The following is a 25,121-nucleotide window of genomic DNA, read 5'->3' as shown; positions in this document are numbered from 1 at the left end:
AGGGGTGGGGTGCGGTGCTGCCAGAGAGTCAACGCAAGCTTGATGAGCCAAGCACTGTAGGCATTCTATGATATATAGTAATGCAAAATGTTGCATTGCTAATACGTGACAAAAATAAATCAAATCAAAATATGTAGGGTTACAGGGATGCTGTCAGAGTCAATGCAAACTCGATGGGTAATGTGGCCTCCTTCTGCACTGTAGGTATGCTATGATACATAGGAATGCAAAACGTTGCACTGCCATACAATGCACATGCAGCATACAGTAAGTAGACAGTGGAGTGGGAAGAGGTTAAGCTCCCACTCAGCTGGAAGACGATGGGCGCGCATGCGCGCCACTCGGCTCCGTTTGTTTACATAGACTGCGTGCGGCTGCGGTCACGTGAGTACGTGACGTAGGCGCGGGTGTCGGGAGGTGGGGGGGGCGCTGGCGCTGGGAGCTCTCAGGTGAAGGCAGGCTGACAGGTAGGCGAGGGCGGCGCGCAGCGGGCAACGGGCGCCGGGCACTCACTCCCCGATCGGGGAAATAAGGGCGGGCGGTCTGCGGCTGTGAGGACGAAGTTGGTCGAATGTTCCGTTGTTTTAATTTTTTGTAGTTGCTGCTGCCAGGCAAGGGGCCTCCCCGCTTTGTCCTGTCCGCCCTCGGCCCGGTTTGACGTGAGGTTGCGAAGGCCTCTCTCTCGCGACTGTTGGGGGTGGGGGGGGAAATCAACGGTTGTTGACGTCTCGAGCCAGGGGAGGGCGGGCTGTTTGGTGTGATTGGCCGCCCCCTGATGATTGGCAAACGTCTCGTTCGAATGCGTGTGAGTTCTGTACCCTCATTGGGCGGGGTGGGTTAATTGATAGAGCGACGGGCCAATCGGAACCCGATGTTGGCGGAGGGGCGGCTGGCCAATCAGATCTAGAGGGGGGCGGGGCGGCTGCAGCCTAGAATGGGCGGGGCGTGAATTACCTATCAGTCGAACCTCGGTTGTGAGCAAGCAAGTAGTAATGGATGTTACCATGGTCAATAAGTCAATGAAAAATAAGTCTATGTAGCGTTTAATTCTGTCAAGATCCTGTAGTTGTTTTTAAAAAGTCAATTAACTTTAATTGTCAAAAATGTATTTCTTGAGAAATCAACAAGAATTGATGGATTGAAACTGATTTATAATTTGATTATCTTCAAATCCAACAATTACATTTCCTTCCCAATTTTAAATTACAATTCAAAATGGTGGGGGAGGAGGGTTGTTTATTAGTTTTTTGTAGTTAAACATTCAAATTCTAGCAGTAGGTTGTTTTCAAAAATATGCACTACCCAATTTGGAAAATCAACTTGAATTATATCCAGCAAATTCATTTTCATCTTGATTATGAAAATTTTGTAATGAAAGTTTCTTGAAATACCTATTCATAATTCCCTGGAGTTGAACATAAGAATTAGGAGCAGGAGTAGGCCATCCGGCCCCTCGAGCTTTCTCCGCCATTTGATAAGATCATGGTTAATTTTTTTTTGGACTCAGCTCCACTTACCCGCCTGCTTACCATAACCCTTAATTCCTTTACTGTTTAAATATTTATCTTCCTTGCCTTAAAAACATTCAATGAGGTAGCTTCAGCTGCTTCACTGGGCAGGGCATTCCACAGATTCACAACCCTTTGTGAGAAGAAGTTCCTCCTCAACTCAGTTCTATATCTGCTTCCTCTTATTTTGAGGCTTTTCCCCCTAGTTCTAGTATCACCCACCAGTGGAAACAACTTCGCAGCTTGTATCTTATCTATTCCCTTCATAATCTTTTGTTTCCATATGATCTCCCCTCATTCTTCTGACTTCCAATGACTATAGCCCCAGTCTACTCAGTCTCTCCTCATAAGCCAACTCTCTCTACTCCATCTCCAGTGCCAGTATATTCTTTTCTCAAGTAAGGAGACCAAAACTACACAGTACTCCAGGTGTGGCCTCACCAGCACCTTATACAGCTGCTACATAATCTCGCTGCTTTTAAACTCCATCCAAGTCTTGTTTATTATGAAAGAATGACCCATCACATTCTGAGAATAGCTAAGAATAGGAAGATAGAACTTAGAAGATGGAAAAAGACCAAGATCACAAATCATAGCAATCAATCTCCATTGCTTAAACTACATCAGAACCAAGACATAACACAAGCACAAGTGGCCAAGAGCATTGAGAACTGTAGGTCTAAAGTTACCTTCTTATCAAGCATGCTACACTTAACACAGATAGTGCTTCTAATTACTCATACTGTATCACAAAATGTCATTTTCTGAAATAAATTTGTTGAGTTTTGAATTCAACACTAACTAATCCATCATCTCGACAGAATCTGTTCCATTGATTGACCAATTACTCTCTCAGATTTGTTTTAAATTTAGCCATCTTTAAAGGATTCCTTCTGTGGCTGTGTAGTATATGTCACTAAACTGGTGAACCACAAACCTAGAGCAGTGTCTGGGGTTCCTGGCTTGAATCCCACCACAGAAGATGGTTTCAATAAAAATAATCATCTTGTGGTAGGCATAGCTGAGCTGGAAAAAAAAACACAGGTTATGTCCTCTGGTTTTATTGCTTGGACAAGGTGAAATTACTCATTGTGGTCTACCTTACCTGTCTCTTTTTCTAGAATCCTAAACTCAGCAGTTACATGCTTAATTTACATAATTAGTCCCTCTAGTTCAAACCTTCCAGCCCCTCAATCATTCTTTGCTTTCAACATCCTTTCTGTACTGTGGAAGTGAACACAATACTGGCGATGTGGTTGCACCAATGACTTTGCATCCAAATTGTTAACCGAAGGGAACACTGTTACAATCACCAGACAGTAGTTTTCTTATGACGAAATTGAATTATACGCCAGTTCTAATTTGGTAAATTCTTGTTTATTACATCAAGACAAATTGCTTGGATGCCAAATTTGGAAAACATAAGTTTTAATATATGTTTAGCTGAAATTGTCCAGTTTTAATGTTGAAATCCAAAAAGCAGATAGATTTTGCATTCAGTTCTGAGCTGATGTAAAGAAAGAGTTTCAGTGCATTTGTGTGGAATTTTTCTGCAGCTTAGAATCCCTGTCCTGGAATGATTGGAGATGGTGCAGTACCTAACAAGGCATCAAGGTGAATCTTCTGTATAGAAATGCGCTGCATTGATTGATTGTACTTCGAGATTTGCATTTGATGAACAGTTTGAAGAAGATGGAGGCACCTTGATGGCTGTGTTCAGTATTTTTTAACATTTGGTGAGCTACATGCAGTTTCCCACATCAGCACGGTTATTCAGCTTCACAAAACAACTTACCATGGTGCTCCGTGCCATCTCAAGCATGAAGTTATTTGAATTGAGTTGCTATTTAAAGCTGCTGTATGCCTCCATTTTCAACAGTAAAACATTATTTCACATTATTATCACTGCTGCGTGTAACAGTTTACGATGCACTAAACCATGTCTGTAGGGTATACTTCGGCAGGGGGAAATTAACCAAATTAAAATGACGAATTATGATATATGAAAAGATCAGATTATTTGTGTTACAGCTATTGGAAGAGATATTTTATCCTTTAAAAAACAAGGTGGAGGGATAAAGCCCGGGGCACAGGCACTAATAAAGTCAAATTGAGAGGACCACAAATTAATCAATGGGTGACAGAAAGCTTGAGGATTAAGTGTAGCATAGAACGACTGAGTGAAGAGTTCTAGTTTTAGGTTCTGGAAAAATATGTTTGAGGAAGATCTTTTGCAATGTTTCTTGAAGTAAGTGCAGTGCAGACGTAGGATGGAAGCAAGGGCGGATGGATAATACTGTTTCATAGGATCCCTACCGTACAGAAGAAGGCCGTTCGCCTCATCAAGTCTGTACTGACCCTCTATTCCCGCAACTCCACTTATTTACCTTGTTAATCCCCCTAACATTAGGGTTAATTTAGCATGGCCAATCAACCTAACCTGTACATCTTTGGACTATGGGAGGAAACTCACGCAGTCACTGGGACAAGGTGCAAAATCCACACAGCCAGTGACCCGAAGCAGGAATTGAACCTAGGACCCTAGCGCTGTGAGGCAACAGTGCTAACTACTGTGCTGCCCCTGTTTCTTTAGGGGAACGTTGGCCTTCTTCTGGTATTAATAAAACAGAAAGATCATGATAATGATAGAAGCTGTACAGAGGTTCTGATTCCTTGTCAATTTATTGTATTATGTTTACAAGTGCAACAAGAGTACTTAAAGCATTCTCTGTTGTGGAGAATTTAAAATTGATTAACTAACAAAATGACACTCTTCCACCAGTGTATTCAAAAACACAATATTTGTTGGAATTTGAGGAGTTAATTAAGTGCTGTTTATTTATATTACACCATGAACTAATTTCTGATTGAGATTGCTGATAAAGATCTCTCATAGACATTGAAAATTGAATCCGAGCTGATGCTAGACTCAGCTGTGCAAACAGTATGTCACTAGGAGCTGCTGAAAATCTAACTAGTTCAGGGACCATCCATAGGTATTAAAACATTCAATGCTGGTGACAAAGTGATGTAAACAATTCTTTTTGGCTCAATGATGGTGACCTTAATAGCAGCTTAGATAAAAGCAAAAGACAGTTTTAAATTAAAACAGAAAATACTGGAAATACTCAGCAAGTCAGGTAGCGTTGATTGAGGACAAAACTTTAATGTTTCAGGTCAGATAACTTTCAAGCAAGTACAGAGCTGGGGAAAATTTGGAGGAGAGGTTGGGCATAGGGAAGGACCAAGGTGGGGGGGGGATCTTCGATGAGGTGAGAGCAGAAATTATTAAATGGCAAAAGGGAGGAGATAATGGAACAGGTTGAAAAACAACAGATGATTCCAGAGAAAGAATAAGTGGTTACAACTGAACATCAGAGGAGTAGGGAAACACAGGAAACTTTGCAAAACTTGCTTGCTATCACAAAAAAAAATACAGGTTGATACCATGAGTATGAAACATTTCTTCAGTCGTCTATTGACAGCAGATCCCTACCCCAAACACCAGCCCAAACATGTGGGAAATGGTGCAGTCACGAGCAGCTGTTCAAATTATCTGCAATTTTAAGCATGTAACATGCTAAATAGATTATTAAAGTGCAGTTCCTCAATCTTGCGTTCAGCTCCATGAGAATGGTCAGGAGGTTGAGAACAGAGATGTCAGAGCAGAGTGGGTTGAAGAATTAAAGTGACCAGTGGCCAGGGGCACACATCTGGAAAATAGATTGAATGGAAGTGTTCAGCAAAGTTATCATCCAATCTGCATTTTGTCTCCCAAATGTGCAGGAGACTACTTACTGTACAAGAATCAAATACAGTATAATATGCTGTACAGGTACCTCACTTTTTCACCCAGAAGGAATCTTTGGAGGCCTAAACAGTGGGCAAGGAGGAGGTGAAAGGGCAGAGATTGCAACTCATGTAAATGAATGGGAAAATGCTGGGAAAGGGGAAGTGTTGGTGGTGCGGAAGAGTGGACTGGAATGTCATGGGAAGAATAGTCTCTTTGGAATGTTGAAAGGTGGGAGCACGGGGGGTGGAGTCGTGGGGGGGTGGAGTGATGTGGGGTGCATGCAGGGTGGAGAAGACGCGTTTGATTTTAAATGTTATAAAATAGACTATTTCTGGTTTACTGTTGTTATTTTTATGCCATCAAACCAATATCAATAAATGGAAAAGACCAAGGGCTGAGAAAGATGAATTCATTCTAAACACATTCAGCATGGATCAATTTTTTAGATGAAAGTTTCCACCTGTAGCATTTTAAAATTGAAAAATAAATGTTGTGAATACCAAAACTCGAATAATATCTGCTCTGTATTAAATAATTGTTAGTTATATTGAGATCATCAGCCAGCTAATGAGAAACAGCAACCCTGCAGTAAAGGTGTAACAAATCATCACTCTGGGCATGAATGTGCATGTTCAAGCATTTGGATAGTGTAGAGTTGAAATGCACAGTACCATCAAAATTAGAGCATTGTTTCAGCTCAAAATTCAAAACCAATGTTTTAATTCCAGACTAAGCTACACCATCAGATTTTTCCCCTCATTTGGATTGGTTCCTCACTGCCTTATTTGCCCAACAATCCATAGGAAAGCATATATAATGATCTTGCCTAAACATTTTAATAATTTGTTTTAATCTTGAGTGGAAAGTACATGCATGCAAAATAACATGAGAACATTCTCTTGAGTTGTGCAGGATTGGATCTCTTACACTGGACTATCAATTCTCATGCTGTCCAAGAAAATGAATAAGAAATGTGAAAGTAAAATCTGCATTTAAAAATGATTAACAGGGGTAAGCATTTTGAAATGGAAAATAGTGTTCACGATATTGCGTTCTTGCACATGCATAATCCTGCTTTGAGTGGAGTTGACCCAGTCGAGGTGAAATCCTTACTTTCAAAAGTTAATTATTTGAGCAGAAGATTTGATCAACTCAGATTCAATTTGATATAACTGAGTGTTAAAATTATTGCTGTAGATAAATATATAAGTGCTGTAAAGTTCATAGTTTCAGTGGGAATCTCCAGGACATTCAGTGCTCCCAATTTCTAAATCTGAATTACTCCGATTTAAATAACAGAAAACAGCACTTAATTACGACATTCACAGAAACAAATAGAAAGGATTATTTCAATTAGGTATTAATGTAAGTTTCAAAGCAATATCAACAGAAGCAACATGGTGGCACAGTGATTAGTACTGCTGCCTGGGTAAGAAGCGCTTTCGCAGACTTGATGGGCTGAATGGTTTCCTTCTGCACAGCACTGTAGGGATTCCATGGTTCTATGAGGACAGGCCTTTGTAAGATGGGAGTGTAGCTTACACTCTAATGATTTTACAATGTGTGTGCACACAGATCATAAATCTTTCCATTTGTTAAAAGAGTTTCCCTGTTGCTTTTATTTTTAAAAACAAATTATAATTGCAGATGTTTTCATTATTTAAGTGCATTATATAATTTAATTCTGCCATTTCTTCTGCATGGAGTCATCCCACCGCCTACTCACCTATCATCTCTATCATTGTAAAACTTTTGTGATGGGAGGAAGTCAACACAAATATGGTTTCCAAATCAGAGGAAAGATTTGGCTTTGATTTGCACTTCAAATGATCTAAGGCTTCATTTCTGAATGAATTCAGCTAGAGAACAAATATTATATTTAAACAAATTTCTGAGGCTAAGAGGAATAACTTTTTCAGAATGACCTTTTGATTATCAGCATAACATTAGCTTTTTCCAAAATCATTTTAATGTATTTATTGTCTTGTGTTTTGAACAGTATATGCTTTCATCCACGATGGAGCTAGCAACTAATTTTTTTCATGTGGAATTCCCAAATTTTACGAATACTCTACTACAGAAGTTAAATCAACAGCGTCAAGAGGGACAGTTATGCGACATTGCTATTCAAGTCCAAGGCCATTTATTCAGGGCCCATAGGGCTGTCCTCGCTGCCACTTCACCTTATTTTTGTGATCAGGTACTGCTGAAGAATAGTAATCGAATCCTTTTACCAGATGTAATGAATCCAAAGGCATTTGAAAATGTTTTGTTGTTTTGCTACACAGGGAGACTTGTACTGCCAGCCACTGACATTGTCAGTTACTTAACAGTGGCAAGCTTTCTTCAAATGTGGCATGTTGTAGATAAGTGTACAGAACTTTTAAAGGTGTGCCCAGCAGTTCATTATCAGAAGTCGAATCACTTGAATGACCATCAGTCACCCAGTAGCAGCAATTTTAATGGTCCAGTAGAACCTTCAGAACTTGGAGCTATGGGGCAACCCGAGTTCCATAGAAATGTGAATGGGGATTCAAAGGCTGAGGAAAATGATGGAGAGAGTCCCAAAGAGGATGACATGTCATCGCCCCAATTAATGGATCATGACAACCTTCCTAGCAATTCTTCTGGGGAACATGATCATTTAAGTACAGAAATGAACAGCCAGGATGGTGAGGAAGGAGCAAGTGATACTGCAGAATGCCCATATGGCAAGCCAATTTATAGTCAACCTAGTATAATGCCTCACAAACGGTGGGTGTATGTAAAACAAGAAAAATTTGAACAGGATTACGGTGATGGAACAATCCACCCTACTGCTGAAGAGCAACGTATCTCTGAATCAGAAAATATTACTCAGGCTGAGCCAGTAATCCAATCTTCTAGCATCGATGACAGCTTTAATATTGTTGCTGCCAAAACCCAGGAGATATTTAAAGAAAGCCGTGAGCATAGTTCCTATAATGAACAGGTTGATTACTATGGTTCATCACTGGATGAATTTTCAGCTGATCAAGGCGATATAAATGTCAGTGGGCAGCATCAGGACCCTTTAGCAGCTGCTGAAATGCAGGTGAATCGGTTGCCAGGGTACGGCATTGAATCTGAACTAGGAACAGGTGTCAGCGAAAAGATCTCTCACAATGGCTTCACAGCTGTTGTTTACAAACTTTACCCCTGCCAATGTGGCAAAAACTTTACTCACAAGAGCCAGCGAGATCGGCACATGAGCATGCATCTTGGTCTGCGGCCTTATGGTTGTGGTGTTTGTGGTAAGAAATTTAAAATGAAGCACCATCTTGTCGGCCACATGAAGATTCACACTGGCATTAAACCGTATGAGTGCCACATCTGCAGTAAGAAATTCATGTGGCGTGACAGTTTCCATCGTCATGTGACATCATGCACTAAGCTATATCAGGTACCTGATGTCCGCTGACACAACTTATGGGCCAACTGGCTCAGTGAAATTATATATGGTACTTGATGTAGTGAAAATGTTATAAGTGCTTTTGACTCATTCAGTGGTGTTCTCATATCCAGTAGAAAATCAACAGTCTCAGTAGTGACAGCCTGGCAGTCTGTTAGAGATGTGTTGGTACCATGACAACACTTATTTAACCAAAATCATTTTCCAGTAGTGTTACACTTAAATATTGCACAATTATGTGACTCTTGGTGAACTGAAATGAAGAGTTGAGCCTTACAAATATATTGAAATGAATGGAAAGAAGATAAAGCAAAATCCAAGAATAGAGTTTGAATGAAATGTTACATTAGTAACATTGTAAGCCCCATTTGCACACCAATACTGTTGAGTTTAGACTGGGAGTGCTATGTGTAAGAATGCTGTTCAACTCACAAAGACAATTCTGTGTAACACAGAGTTTTGAAGGAGCAGTTTAAAGTGACTTTACTTTTAATCGCTTGCATGAAAACCAACAGTGAAAATTGTCTACAATCACGTTGACCTTGCAGAGAGCCTGCACAGACATGGCAGGCCGAATGGCCTGCTTCTGTGTTGTGTAACCATTCTATGATTTTATACTCAAAGGCTGAAAGGGGCACTTTAGTGGCAATTTCATTTCAATTGCTGTGTTCTTGAGCTTGATTCTCAAAAAAATTATATTTGGGTCTTGAGGATTAACAGTTAGGTCAGACCCTTGGTGTTAATTGGTTCCAAATGTTTTTCTTTTATATAAATAGGCAGCAGATCAGTTTGCAAAATACATAGAAATGCAAACTACAACAGTCATTCAAATTGCTGAGATCTTTCAGCCAGATTTTTTATTTGAGATGTTGGATGATGAGAAATAGTTCAGGAAAACTTTTGAGTAACATTGGAACATTTGACACATTTAATAATTTTTCTTGATAGCTTTGCAGTGCGCTACAAACTTATCTCAGTTGATACTGGCTTTGAATAACTTAAATGTGCAGCAAATTGAGAATAACAAAGGTAGTTGACCGATAGTATATTTTTTATTTACATACTGTACATATTTGCAGTTATTTTATCTCAAGCTGAGTAAATGTTGAGAACAAGTATTAGATAAGGATGGAGTTATCAGTCAGTCTAATTGATGCTTTAAATAATCAATTATCAATTGGATAAGTAAAAAAGATTTCCTTTAATATAACATTGAATTTATGACACAATAATAAGACATTGGCTCTGGAAGGAAAAAGGATGGGAGAAACCAATACAACAGAAAATTCCTTTCCAGCAGCTCCAAAACCCAAAGTGCAGCATTCATTGGAACAGCTTTTTGGTCCCACCAATAGATATTTAATAGTTTGCAAATGTGCATAGGAAGTTATCTGATGTTAATTGTTTTATTGAAAATAGCCAGTGATGTCCTGCTTTATGTGAAAGACTTGAATATTATACATGCATTCCAATTTCCCATTCTTGTAGTTAGACAGTAGGACTCAAGTGAGCCTGGAAATGAAATACTTTGGAACTTTAGACAACCCCTTTTTAAAACAAAGGCGCAAACAGTTGAATTGTTAATTTGCAATAACTGAAGCAATAGTTTAGCTGTAAACACCGTGCCCTGATGTGATTAATGTAAGTTGTAGCAAATGTAGCGAGTCCCTTTAAATGATTGTTTATTTTGTTGGTGGTTGTGGCCTAATGGACTACTATTTGAGGCCTGATTGTTGCTGCAAAAAAACTAAACTGTAAAAAGGCAAGTGTTGAGTTTTTTGTGTGGAAAAACTGTTTCTTCAATAATTGAGATCACTGTGCATCAATAATTGGGATCACGCTGCATTAATAATCAGGATTCTATCACATTAATAATCAGAATCCTATTACATCAGTAATGAGGATCCTCTTATTTCAGTGCTTAGAGTACTATTATATTGATGTAATAGGATCCTGATTATTAATCAGATCCAATTCTACATTAATTGCACCGTTCCAATTGCATTAATAATCAACTGCCAACAACTCTCATAGCCCCACATTCTCATTCTGGGGGTTACATGAAGTCTGGACTCATTAAGATGGGATCAAACTGGGAAAAAGTTTGGGAAGCGTTGCTTCATCTTGTTTAGCTCCAAATTGAGACAGCTCTCCATGAGAACTTGAAACCAGATACTAATCTGATATCTGAGTTTGGAAGGTCAGGTGTACTTCAGTATGCTTTTGTTGATGGATCAGCCACACTGATTCATTGGTAGGATGTGGATGGGCGTGTGTGTCACTTGAGGCTGGCTAACATCACTCTAGCTGGACACACACCAGCAAGCTTACTGGTTGTATAATTTTAGACAGCTCAAAATTTAGAAATATTTTAATACAGTTTGAAGGTCTCTAACTTTAGGCTAAGGTCTCCAGGCTTAGTTAATTAGTGTGCCTTAAGATGAAAAGAACATGTATACCAGTAATTGGTTTCTGCCCATTATTAAGAATCTAATCTAATTTGCTTTCTTAAAAAAAAATCATCCTTTGTTAATCTCATTTAACAGTTTAGGCAGATGTGAACTCGAAGGTGTTATAGACACATGATGTAAATTTTAACTTGTCATGATTTTAATCTGGGTATAATCTTAACATTGCAGATTAGCTGCCTAATGGAGAGTGCACCCATACTTTTTATATACATTAGTTTCAGTGGATATAAAAATTGGATAGTTCCTCTAATGGATGACCAATCCACAATGCCAGTTTTATGGCTAGGCAGCATGTTTAAAATATACTCCATTGTGTTTAATTTACAGGGTGCCTTTCAGTCTTTTGATACTTTTAAAAGTTGATTTCTGTAATTACATATATTGGGATCAAGTAAAAGATTAGTGATGTAAATGACCGAAGTCTGCCATTGAAACATTTTCCAGTACCAGCAGGATTTATCAAAATGTCATGCACAATTGATTGGTGGAAACTGGAGTGAGGGAGAAAGGATCTATTTGTGCTTTGACAGAGAGAGACTGAAGGATTGTTTAATCTTTGTACTTTCCACTGTACGTCCTTTCTTGTAACTACTAAATTCTAGAATAAAGCAAAGGGTACACCATAATGAGCTACAAGCCGTCAACTTTATTTGACTCCCTCTCCACTGTAATCCAGTGCAAGAATCCCACAAACCTGCATGACTTAACTCCTTGAAAACAAAACCCTGAGAACAAAACATCCAAGACATTTTATACCCCTATACCAGTACTTTTAAAAATCAACCCCAATCTAATTTTCTTATTTGTTCATGGGATGTGGGCATTGCTGGCTAGGCCAGCATTTTTTGACCATTCTTAAGGGCATTTAAGAGTATCGCTGTAGGTTTGGAGACATATGTAGGTCAGACCAGGCAAGGATAATAAATTTACTTTCCTAAAGGACACTTGTGAACAATATGGGTTTTTACAACAATTGACAATGATTTAATGGTCATCATTAGATTTTTAATTCCAGATCTTTATTAAATTCAAATTTCACCATCTGCCATGGTGGGATCTGAACCCATGTCCCCAAAGCATTATCTTTGGATTAGCTGTCCAGTGACAGTATCACTATGCCACCATTTTCCCAGAACAAAGATCAACTACTCCTACTTGATTTATCTATTTTAATAATCCACTTGTGAACAATAACTGAGTCTAGTACTAATTTAAAACGTGCCATATTACAAATTACAGTCCCAAACATTGCTGGATATTTGGTGTCAGCAGTGTACAGCTAAGTGATGTTTAAAATCATGAATTCCTCCCATTTTAAACGGGTTTCCAGTGAACCTGTTCAAAACTCTTTATAAATCACTCATTTGCTACTACTGTTAACTGTAAAGTTTTAGCAGATTGTCTTTACGTGGAGTTGATTATTAGAAAGGACTAGCTTAACTTTATATAAGTTTTGCATATTTAACAAGTTATATTGGTACCTCCTATGTTACAATATGCTGTCCCCACACCCTAAAGTACAGCAGGAGTGGAGAAATGGGATAGTTATTTTGGCTGAGCAATTTAGCATCTGTATGCAATACTCCAGATAGTCTGCTTCACATTTGAAACTTTGTGGATATGTTACATGTAACTAAACTTTTGAAATGAACAGCATGTCCTTCATTATGGTAACTTGCATTTAATTGCACAAAGCTAATTGTGTCCAGTTGTTTTATTTAAGATACAGTTCTCATTTGACCATCTTTTTCAAGAGAGCAGGAGTGCAACTTGATTCCCTATCTCTCTCAAACACCCACATATTCTCTGTCCAGCAACAAAAATTCTTTCAGGTCACTGATCACAGGATGTTACCGTTCCATTTTGGCTTTGCATATGTATGAAGTGCCATTGACATCATCATCATATTAATGGAGTAATCTCTATGTAGTTTGACAAATAACATAAGAAGAACGTGGTTTGGAAGTACAAGAGGTAGCATGGAACAATATGAATGATTACATTTCAACTAAAACTTTTTAACAGCTCTTAAAATCAATATTTTAAATCCACAACTATTCTGTCATTTCCCATTATTAACCATTTTCATCCTTTTTTGAAATAATCCAGAATTAAATGTGTTAAAGGTGGTAAGTAAATGTGCACTGATTATTTTATTAGATTACAGAGTTTTAGTTTATCAGATTTTGAAAATGATAGTTTATATCATAGAATAATATAAATTGATTTTAGACTTTTTATATATAATAAAATGACACATAGTCATTTTTGAGGCATCATTCACCAGATATTAACAAAATAATTTATATTGCAGAAATGTATAAAACATAATTTGAAGCATTTAATCGATGAAATGCAATAGTTGTTGCAATAAAGACATGTTTATCTTTGAGAGACATTCTCATATTACTATCATTTCAAAAATGTGACCTTTTCTGTGATAAATATTCAGTATAACTCCATACAGTGAGTTTCTAACAGATATCTTGTCTCTGTAAAGGCTACTCTATAAATCTATACTGTATGTTAAATTGTAATGCTACCAAATATCGGATGTAAAAGTTTAAAGTGCTAGCTACAACAAATTTAGGTTGTGTGAAATGGTACTTACTGTAGGTTTTTTGATGCCAAGTGGAATTCCAGTGAATTTAATGATTTCCTCCCTTTGCACATGACTAGTTTGTCAGCTTTCCCACTGTGTTAAAGTATTGTTATTTATGTGTCAACACGGCTAAGCTTTGAATGTCGTAAGTTCAGATATCCATGAACAGTACCATGCACATTTCTGGTGCTGGGCTTGGGTCATTAACTAAGGGAATAAACCATGATGCCTAATCAAGGTACTGTGTACAGAAATAAGCTCTGAACGTACTCTGTTTTTTTCCTGTGTTATGTGTAAGAATATATCACAAAATAGGGACTGAATAGAAGGTGGTAAATTTGGCTTTTTGTTTCACAAACACACCTTTTCTTCTAAGTCTTGATTCTTGATTTTGATTAGCTGTTACAAAATGTAAATACACACAGCCTCCACCTCAATAAATGTGGCATTTTTTGTTTGACTTCAAAGCTCAAGTAACAAGAATATGTTTCTTACATAATCTGATCAATATGATAAACAAGGAATTTTTTTTGTTTTCAGTAGCACCATGTTATTAATTAGTAATGTTTATATAATTGGCCTTTAAAATGCTTTGTTGTATCGGTGGTTTTCTTCTACATTTGAATCAGTTATGATGCTACTGATTTGGTACATAGAAGCTGCGAATTAAATTAATGTTTTGCCTTTGAAAAGTCTTATTTTGTCGGATAAAGCTGTCCACAGCTAATGAGTACCTTCCTTTGGAATACAAAAATTGAAAACTTCTTAGCTATGAGATTTCCAGTTACAAATTTTAAGCCAATTGCAAAAAGCGTAAAAAAAGCTGTGTATTCAGGAAATTTCGACATAAAAAAACTTGTCATTTGACCTTCCTAGCAAATGGTGTAGCAAAGGTTGCATTTTTTTTGGAATGTTGCAGTTCTCCACTTCACGTATGTGTCAGAAAATGTTCAAAAAGACATATCAAATTGATATTGTGTTCTATTCCAGTTTAAAAATCAAGTGGGTCACTACATGATTTTCTATGTTAGTTTAACCTATGAGGGTTAGGTTTTTGAATATAAACAATCACCATCTTTCTGAACAATTAGTATCAAAGTTGTTTATTAACTGTTAAATCACAAGTGTTCATGGTTTGTCCAGTGTTATTTAAAAAGTGCTGTCTCTGTGAATTTACACTGAAACTAACCACAGTAATGTCGGCTATTATGTGAATCTATTTTTTCTCTTTGTGATTTAAACTACTCTTTCCATTCTAATAAGTATACAGTATATGGCTTGTTTATTTCAATTGCCAATGCTGTGGGTATTAACTTCTTCTCATAGAAGAAAACTGTGACTGTTTGTATAACTACATATAGTAAAATAAATGTAAACTGACTCAGATAATTACTTGCTGGTGTGTTTAATTTTTTTTTCCCAGAACATTAGGGCTCCTTGCATGTAATGAGAGGCAGTTAAAATTGATTTTCTTTTGTTTGGGTTTGTGGTGAGAGAATACATAAATGTTAAATGCATAAATGGTGACTTTTATTATAATCTTGAAATTAGTCTGCTTGCCTTCTTGCTGTATAACATCTGTCCAGCAACTTCTGTGATGCAGACTGTATTGAATACGTCAAATTTTTTTTTTGGATCATCTCATAATTTATATTATTATTTCCATTTGAAGTGTCATACTTAATGATAAGTTGCATGTTTCTGCCCATGTTTAAGCTGTTAAGGTCTACTGTAATCCATGGTAAAGTAGATCCTAGTATCTCTCTTGATTAAATCAAATGATACTTGACCGGCTCTGCAGAACTATTGCATTAATGCGAAGTTTGTATATATTAAAGAGTATTTTGCATTCCAAGGCACTAAAACATCCAGGTTGTGATTACATAATCTTAACCCCTTTCACACTGCAGAAATATGCATGTGAAGCATAAGCAATGAGTCTGTGACACAAATTAAAAAGTCTCAGTTATTCAACATCTGCTATTTTGTATTGTAAGAAAGTTTATGTCTGACCTATGCATGTTTGTGCTGGGCCTTTCCCAGGCATGCCTTTTGTATATCCTTGTGTCAGGTAGTGTGAGAGGTGTAGAAAGGCCGTCCCTAGTTTTTAGAATATAGAGTTTTTCTTAAGTGCTCCTGTTGTACTGCTTCATAAGAACATAAGAAATAGGAGCAGGAGTAGGCCATTTAGCCCTTCGAGCCTGCCCCGCCATTCAGTAAGATCATGGCTGATCTGTCGTGGCTCAGTTCCACTTTCCCGCCCTCTCCCCATAACCCACAATGAAGTTAGGGTAAAAATCCCATGTCTGTGACAAGAGTGCTGACTGGTTGGCAAGTGGGTTCATTGTTCGAGGTATTGCTATAGAGAATGCACCATTGATGCTGAAAGGACCAATAAATACCTAGTTTGAAATTTAAACCAGACAGCTTGACCCTGATTGGTCAAAGCTTCGCTCTGAAGAATGAATCGGCGAATGGCTATTGCTTATTTTGTTTCGCTGAAACAAGCGCAATGTGTGCACCTGTTCCATCTGTCTGCAAAGATCAGGGCCCAGTATTCAGATCTGATAAAAGTATTCCCACAAAGTTGTTAGGCAGGGATTCTGATGCAGCAACATTGAAAGAACAGCGATTAATGTCCAAGGCCGGGGTGTGTGTGACATTGAATTGGCATGTTCCTATCCTCCTGCTTCCCTTGTTCTTCTAGCTGATGGAGGTTGCAGACATCAGCGGTGTTGTTAAAGCAGCCTTAGCCAGTTGCTGCAGTCTATTCAATAGATAATGCGTGGGGCTTGGCTGGGGCAGGGGGCTGGAAGTATCTTCCAAAGTAAGATACTTCTTTGGAGAATTGGTGCAGACTCCATGGGCTGAATAGCCTCCTTCGGCATTGCAGGGATTCTATGATTAGAAATACAAAACCCTGCTGCATCTAGAGTAACTTCATAAGTACAGACACACAATCTGTCGTTTTTTTCCACAAAATATGGAAGGAATGCATTTCATACTCATTGTATTGTCACGCTGCAAGAAAGTGGTTAACGAGTCATTTTCAATCTGCAAATTTAAACCTGCTGTTTCACTCTGTCAGGAACAGATCAGAGATTTAAGCCAATCTTTGATTTAACGGCACATTGCCAGCTTTCATCGCTGTTCTTCCCGACTCTAAGCACAGTTGTAAAGGAGGCTCTGTTCATGTCACAGAATCCTACAATGCAGAAGGAGGTGATTCGGCCCATTGAATATGTACCAACCACGTTGCCACCCAGGCCCTATCCCAATAACGCCATGAATTGGGATCCATTCCATTGAGACATTCAAAGTTTGCGAAGTAATGTGCTGCCAAATAATGTGGAAGTGTGGATTGGAGGCAGGACCAAAGTGGCTGCCATGTGCAGCACAGAGTGGTCTGGCTGTCTTGCCGGGGAGAGGAGCGTACATGGAGGACATTGAGAGTGGCAAAGAAGAATATAACTTTCCTGAGCAGCATTATTAAAACACTCCTTACCTGCAGCATGTTCATATTGTAAGTATTATATGGTGTTGTCACTTAGATCGCGGGTAGGGGGGTGCATGATTATTATATTGAAAAGGTATGCTTTAACCAAAAATGTTTCAGAACTACAACTGTGAGGTGTATTTGTTCTGCAAGAGAATTCCACACTAATAGGTGGACATAAATGGAGGCCAGGTTTAATATTTAACATTTTCTAAGTTTGTTCATTCATATAGTATGTGCTGATGCAGTTCTTGTAAACAAGAAATAAAACTTCTCATACTAAAGTATGAAACAGTTGCCAGTAACCATATTCGTTAATAAAATATCGGTGTTTGAAACAGTTATAGCCATAGTAATTTTTACACAGAAAGGAGTAAAAGCTTTAAATATGGTAAGTTTCATTTGTGACTTCAGTCTGAAAGAGGTTTTAATTTATGTAATACCAGGTCTGAGCCAAAGTATTAATTTGGAGTGTGGTGGAAGTATTAATTTATTGGAATAATCTGCAAATCAGAAAAGTTCAGTGGAAGCTTGGGGTCATGCTTGTGGATTGGTTGGGCATGTTTTGCAAAATCATCACCCAGTCTGTATTTGGCATCCCCAATGTAGAGGAGACCACATAAAAGCTAATATGGTATACTAAAAGAAGTCCGAGTAAATCACTTTCATTGGAAAGAATGTTTGGGGTCTTGAGAACAATAAGGAGGGCGGAGGTGAAAGGACAGGTGTTGTATCTCATCTTGCATGGAAAGGTGGACTCAGGTGTCACAGATGGAATTGTCCCTTCAAGATACTGACAGGGGAGGGCCGGGGATGATGTGTTTGGTGATGGCATCATGCTGGAAATGGTTTAGGATGATCCATTCAATTCAGACATTGGTGGTCAAAGATGAGGACAAGGGCAACACATCATGGTTCTGGGACAGAGGGGGAGGAGTGAGAACAGAAGTGCATGAAGTGAATCAGACTCAGTGCAGGTCTATATCAACAATGTTTGATCAGAATCTTCAGTTGCGGGAAGAAGGAGACATCGCAGGTGCTGGTGTAGAAGCTTATGTCATCAGAATAGGTGCAACAGAAACTGAGAGAATGGAATGCAGTCCTTGCAGGAAGCAGGGGGTGAGAAAGTGTAGGTGAGGCAGTTGTGGGAGTCAGTGGGTTTTTAGTGAACATTAATTGACAGCCTATCTCCAGAAATGAGAAGTTGAGGAAGGGAAGAACGAAAGATGGATTAGGTGAAGGTGAGGGAAGAGTGGGAATTAGAAAGAAAGTCTGTGAAGTTTTCTAATTCTTGCTGAGAGCATGGGCAGGCACCAATATAGTCATAAATGTACTAGTAAAGGGAGGAGGGGCACTGTGTAAGACTTCAATCATGAATTTTCCACATCTCACAAAAAGGCATGAACCCACAGCAATATATTTGGAGGAAGTGAGTGGAGTTGAAGGAGAAGTTCTTCAGAGTGAGAAATAGATAGCCTGTGATATAGAGTACAGCAATGTAAAACCATAGAGGTATCAATTGAAGATTTTGAATCTAATCCTGGTATGTACTTAAATACTTTATCAAAAAGATCATAAACTCAAGTTGTGCATCCCACAAATAACACTAGATATTGAATGAATACTGCTCCCAATGGCAGAGAGAAACAGTCCAACCAAATGTAGTGAGTTGAAAATTACACCAAATAAAGATACTGTTAATTATTAAGAGTCACAGAAACTTTCCCTGACAAAACGTAGCGTGCAGCTATAATTGGAGGACTGTAAATCTTTGTCTTAACTTTGAAAGTATACAATTGTCAATGTGTGGGCACTCTCACAGATAAGGTTTTTTGACTACAAAAGTAGGTGAGCTCAAAAATACCACAGATATAAAATTGATTTTTTTTTTCAAAGAGGGAGATGCAATTAAATGTTTCTTTTAATTATTTATACCAGCGCAAGTTTTTCTTTTTCTCATGTTAAATGTTCATGATTGATTCTTGAGGTATCCTTCATCAGTGTGATGATAGAACTTTAAAATCCTCACCTCTTTTTAAAAAATTGCACTCAATATATTGGCCACTAAGGCCTCAGCAGAACTGAAGCTCCCAAAAAAGTCATTTGGGTGTGCAAACTGCAGCAAAACCACAATGGCAGTCTACAAGGAGCTGCGGATAATAAGGGCCAATAGGGAGGCTCTGTCAACTGGAGGGTCAAGCATGATACAACACCATGCCACTATGATTTATTTGGCGGTGAATCAGAGCAGTAGCTGGGGCACCAAGGGTAGCACAGGAAGGCCCAGTGGGAACAGTGACAGAGCCTGCACACGTTACAGGAATTGTGTGTGTGTGTGTGTGTGAGGTGGCGGGGGGGGGGGGGGCGCAGAGGAAACAGGAGGCATTATTGCTGAAGAAAGAGTATGAAACAATTAGAAGTGATAATTGAGATTTTGTTTTGAGGCTAGCAGTTATTTGGATCAAAATGTGTAGGCAGTGTTAAGTCACCATTTTAAATTCCTACATCAATCCTTATTTTTATGTTTACATTCTAAATGTCTATGTCCGCATTTTGTAATATGTAAACTTATGAAATCCTGTATAAACTTGCCACATTTCCTGTCTGGGATGGGAAATTCTGTTTCACAAATTTAGTAAAGTTTTTTGAGGATGTGACTAAGTCAGGATCAAGAGGAACCAGTAGATGTAGTTTCCTTAGATTTTCAAAAGGCATTTGAAAAGGTGCCACAGAAAAGATTAATAGGCATAAAGGGCTCATGGAGTTGGGGGTAATATTTTAACATGGATAGAAGATTGGTTAACAGAATGGGCATAAACAGGACTTTTGCAAGTTGGCAGGCAGTGAATAGTGGAGTCACAAGGGTCTATGCTATGGCCACAACTACTTACATTCTAAATGACTTTGATGAGGAGGCAAAGAGTAATGTATCAACATTTGCTGATGATGCCAGGCATGATGTGTAAGTTGTAGGGAGGACACAGGCTGCTAAGAGATACAGACAAGTTAAGCAAGTGGGCAACAGGTTGGCAGTTGGACTATAATGTAGAGAAGTGTGAATTTAATTATTTTGGTAGTAAGAATGGAACAGCAGAATATTTTTGACAGGTGTGAAATTTGAAAGTGTTGATGTTCAAAGAGACTCGAGTGCTCATATAAGGAACACTGAAAGTTAGTATTGAGGATGCAGCAAGCAATCAGGGAGGCAAATAAAGGCACATCAACCTTTATTGCAAATGGACTGGAGTACAAGAATAAGAACATAAGAAATAGGAGCAGGAGTAGGCCATCTAGCCCTTCGAGCCTGCCCCGCCATTCAATAAGATCATGGCTGATCTGTCGTGGCTCAGTTCCACATTCCCGCCCTCTCCCCATAACCCTTAATCCCCTCTCTTATCAAAAACCCATCAACCCGTGTCTTAAAAATATTTAGCAAGGTAGCCTCCACCACTTCAACGGGCAGAGAATTCCAGAGATTCACCACCCTTTGAGTGAAGAAGTTCCTCCTCAACTCCGTTCTAAACCGCCCCCCCTTTATCTTGAGGCTGTGTCCCCTAGTCCTACTGTCCTTTCTGAGCGGGAAGAGTCTCTCCACCTCTATCCTATCCATCCCATTCATCATCTTATACGTCTCAATGAGATCTCCCCTCATTCTTCTAAACTGTAACGAGTACAAGCCTAGTTTATTCAGCCTCTCCTCATAGCTCAACCCCCTCAACTCCAGCATCAGCCTAGTAAACCTCCTCTGCACTCCCTCCAAGGCCAAAATATCCTTGCGTAAGTACGGTGCCCAAAACTGCACACAGTACTCCAGCTGCGGCCTCACCAATGCCCTATACAGCCGCAGCAAGACCTCCCTACTTTTGTATTCAATCCCCCTCGCTATGAAGGCCAGCATCCCATTCGCCTTCCTGACCACCTGCTGTACCTGCAAGCTGGGTTTTTGCGACTCATGCACAAGGACCCCGAGGTCCCTCTGCACCGCCGCCTGCTGCAGTTTTTCTCCATGTAAGTAATAGTCCTTCCTACCATTATTCCTACCAAAGTGGACCACCTCGCACTTGCCAACATTAAATTCCATTTGCCAGTTCCTGGCCCATTCGCCCAGCCTATCTAGATCCTTCTGTAGACTCTCCACACCCTCCGCACAATTTGCCTTTCCACCAATCTTGGTGTCATCAGCAAATTTCGACACCCTACACTCGGTTCCCTCCTCCAGATCATCTATATAAATGGTAAATAGCTGAGGCCCCAGCACCGACCCCTGAGGCACTCCACTAGTCACCATCCGCCAATCCGAATAGCACCCATTGACCCCCACTCTCTGCCTCCTATTTGACAACCAATCCTCCATCCACGCTAACACCCTACCCCCAACTCCATGTCCCCTGACCTTCTGCAATAACCTCCTGTGAGGTACCTTGTCAAACGCCTTCTGAAAATCCAGAAAGACCACATGCACCGGCTCTCCTCTATCCACCGCCCTAGACACATCCTCATAGAACTCCAGTAAATTTGTCAGACACGACTTCCCTTTAACGAAACCGTGCTGCATCTGCTCTATCAAGCAATTCCTCTCAAGATGCCTCGCTATTTCCTCCTTGATGACGGATTCTAACATTTTACCTACAACAGACGTTAAACTAACCGGCCTATAATTCCCTGCCTTTTGCCTGGCACCCTTCTTAAACAACGGCGTAACATTAGCCGCTTTCCAATCTTCCGGCACTTCCCCGGAATCCAGCGACGTCTGGAAAATAACCACCAAGGCATCCACTATCACCTCCGCCATTTCTTTCAGAACCCTCGGATGCATTCCACCCGGTCCTGGCGACTTGTCCACAATCAGTCCCTCCAGTCTGTCGAGCACCTCTCTAGTAACAGTAATGTCATTAAGACCCTCCAGTCCTACCACCTTTCCATCTCTAACACCCAGCAAATTATTCATGTCGTCCTCCGTGAAGACAGAAACAAAAAAGTTATTCAGGACCTCAGCCATATCCCCATCCCCTACCACTAAGTCCCCCTTCTCATCCTCTAAGGGACCAATGTTCACCCTAGCCAGCCTCTTCCTTTTTATATATTTATAAAAACTCTTGCTATCCTTTTTTATATTAAGCGCAAGCCCAGCTTCATAGTTTCTCTTACCCTTCTTTATCATCTTCTTTGTCAATCTTTGTTGACATTTAAACCTCTCCCAATCCTCTTCTCGCCCACTACTCTTAGCTACTCTAAACGCCTCCGCTTTTAATTTAACACTTTCCTTCACCTCCTTCGTTATCCACGGCCTATTACCTCTCCTCCTACTGTCCTTTTTGACCATCGGAATAAATTTCTGCTGAGCACCAAGAGAGATCTCCTTAAAGATCCTCCACTGCTCCTCAGCTGACGTACCTTCCAACGTGCTCCCCCAGTCCACATTCGCCAATAAAGAAATCTTGCTATGTTTGTACAGTGTTTTGTTGAGACAACATTTGGAATAGTATGTGCAGTTTTGGTCTCCATATTTAAGAAAGAATTTGCATGCATTTGAGATGGTACAGCATAGGTTCACTAAATTGATACTCAGGTTGAGGAGGGATATGTGCTTTGATGTGAGGCTAAGTTAATTGCATTTATATTCTTTGGAGTTTAGAAGAATGAGAGGCAATCTCACTGAAACCTATAAAATTCTGAAGGAGCTTGATAGGTTAGATGTTGAGAGATTGTATCCGCTAGTCGATGTGTCTTAAACACAGGGCACAGGATAGCGGGTCATTTAGGTCTGAGATAAGAAATTGATTTACTCAGAGTTGTCAATCTTCGGAATCCTCTAACCCAGAAGATTGTGGATGTTCCAAGATTTAATACATTTAGAGCTCAAAGATGGTATTTTGGGTGTCTCAAAGAATTACAGGATATGAAGACCATGCAGGAAAATGGAGGTAAAAGACCAAGATCAACCATGACCATATAAGATGGAGCGAGCACAATGGGCCATGTGGTGGCATAGTAGTTAGCACTGCTGCCTCACTGTCTGTGCAGAGTCTGCATGTTCTCCCCATGTCTGCATGGGTTTCCTCCTAGTCCAAAAGACGTGCTGGTTAGATGCATTAGCCGTGCTAAATTCTCCCTCAGTGTACCCGAACAGGTGCCGGAGTGTGGGATTTTCACAGTAACTTCATTGCAGTGTTAATGTACATAGAACCTTACAGAAACAGGCCCATCGAGTCTGCACCAACCACAATCCACCCAGGCCCTATCCCTACACATTTACACGCTAATCCTTCTAACCTACACATCCCAGGACACTAAGGGACAATTTTAGCATGGCCAATCAACCTAACCCACATATCTTTGGACTGTGGGGGGAAACCGGAGCACCCGGAGGAGAAACATGCAGACACAAGGAGAATTTGCAAACTCCACACAGACAGTGACCTGAGCTGGGAATTGAACCTAGGTCCCTGGAGTTGTGAAGCAAGAGTGCTAACCACTGTGCTACCATGCCACCCTCGTAGAGAAGAGAATTCCAAAGGTTCAAACCTTGGAGTGTAGAAATTTCTCCTTATCCCACTCCTAAATGGCTGACGCTACTACTGTGCTACCGTGCCGCCAAATGTAAACCTACTTGTGACACTGATAAATAAACTTTTTAAACTTCTAAAGTTTGGTATGATCTATTACTTTTTGTGTGTTATGCAATGCCAAAGAGGTAGGTGCAATTACAGACTGGAAGCTGAGACTAAACAAATGGTGTGAGTTTCCCCCAGCTTCAATGATCTGCCCTCCAACAGCAGCCTCGTCAATATACCACTTCTTGCAGCTTTTAGAATTATTTAAATTTGAACGTTAAGTGAGACACCCAGGATGGAAAAGCTGCAGGAAGCATCTCACAAAGCCCATTCCAAACATGTAAGAAATAGCGTTCTCTGTATTTATATTTTCCTAAGGAACATCATCATCAAACTAAATGCTTGTTTCATGCAAGCGGAAGTACCACATTCCACTAAGGGTTACATTCACTCAGCATAGCCACAGAAACTTGCACAATGTCAATAAAACTTTCACTTTTTCCCTGTTGTTAGGCACAATGTATACTTTATTCTTCATTATTTATGGAATGTTACATTTATCTTGTCCCTTATTTCTAAGTACATGGTTTCCCTTCTGTAATCATCAATGTTTGCATAGATAAGGTAAAAATAACAAACAGCAACATTACGCAAACCTAGTACCATTTTTCTTAGCTATTTATGTTGCGAGGCCTTTGCCATGAATTTTGTAATTTCGTCACTACGACGATGAAAATTCAGTCTCCGATCCTTTATATCTGTATCTATCTGTAGGAGAAATTGATATTTGAAGTGATTACACTGGGTATCAAAAATTTTGCATCTTACAAATGTGTCTCAGTTAAAGGTAAAAGAAGTTCCAAAACTAAACAGCTGATTGTACAAGTGGAGACCCATTTTAGTCTTGCGTCTTTAAATTGACTGAAAAATATCATTGGGCCAGATTATCCAAACTTGTCTGATCATGCAAACCAGCCTCCCATCCATTGACTCTGTCTACACTTCCCGCTGCCTTGGCAAAGTAGCCAGCATAATTGAGGACACCACGCAGCCCAGACATTCTCTCTTCCACCTTCTTCCGTCAAGAAAACGATACAAAAGCCTGAGGTCATGTACCAACTGACTCAAAAACAGTTTCTTCCATGCCACCATCAAACTTTTAAATGGACCTACTTTGCATTAAGATGATCTTTATACCCTAGCTATGACTGTAACACTATATTCTGCACTCTCTCCTTCTCTATGAATGGTATGCTTTGTATAGCAT

At 39.5% G+C, this 25,121-nt stretch overlaps 2 protein-coding genes across 6 annotated transcripts in view; one reads left to right on the top strand and one right to left on the bottom strand.

Moving 5' to 3' along the window:
• Positions 1-402: 402 nt before the first annotated feature.
• Positions 403-15,780, top strand: zbtb43 (zinc finger and BTB domain containing 43). 4 transcript variants are annotated; one of them, XM_080212450.1, is made up of 4 exons: positions 403-467; positions 3,065-3,122; positions 6,214-6,312; positions 7,301-15,780. In XM_080212450.1, the coding sequence occupies exon 4, from the start codon at positions 7,304-7,306 to the stop codon at positions 8,738-8,740; it is 1,437 nt and encodes a 478-aa protein (XP_080068576.1). In that variant the 5' UTR covers positions 403-467; positions 3,065-3,122; positions 6,214-6,312; positions 7,301-7,303; the 3' UTR covers positions 8,741-15,780. The 4 variants fall into 4 exon arrangements, with proteins under 4 accessions (XP_080068576.1, XP_080068574.1, XP_080068575.1 ...); XM_080212448.1 differs by having other exon boundaries at positions 6,206-6,312; XM_080212449.1 differs by lacking the exon at positions 6,214-6,312.
• The window catches only part of cfap144 (cilia and flagella associated protein 144), a 35,260-nt gene continuing 13,371 nt past the window's right edge, over positions 3,233-25,121 (bottom strand). The window contains exon 4 of one of the 2 annotated variants that reach the window (XM_080212452.1): positions 3,233-5,221. In XM_080212452.1, the coding sequence (XP_080068578.1) occupies positions 5,192-5,221 (30 nt within the window). In that variant the 3' untranslated portion in view covers positions 3,233-5,191. Of the gene's footprint in view, positions 5,222-24,360; positions 24,623-25,121 lie in introns of those variants that run through there. The other variant, XM_080212451.1, reaches the window with a different exon arrangement.

This window comes from Carcharhinus amblyrhynchos, chromosome 25 (genome assembly GCF_965287045.1).
Source record: "Carcharhinus amblyrhynchos chromosome 25, sCarAmb.v2.hapA, whole genome shotgun sequence".
Lineage (NCBI taxonomy): Eukaryota > Metazoa > Chordata > Chondrichthyes > Carcharhiniformes > Carcharhinidae > Carcharhinus > Carcharhinus amblyrhynchos.
The sequence above is the reverse complement of the archived record's forward strand: the minus strand, read 5'-3'. Positions and strand labels throughout refer to the sequence as shown.

What these genes read in the sequence shown, in the direction of transcription:
- zbtb43 (XM_080212449.1), top strand. Translation starts at nt 7,304, where the DNA reads ATGCTTTCATCCACGATGGAGCTAGCAACTAATTTTTTTCATGTGGAA.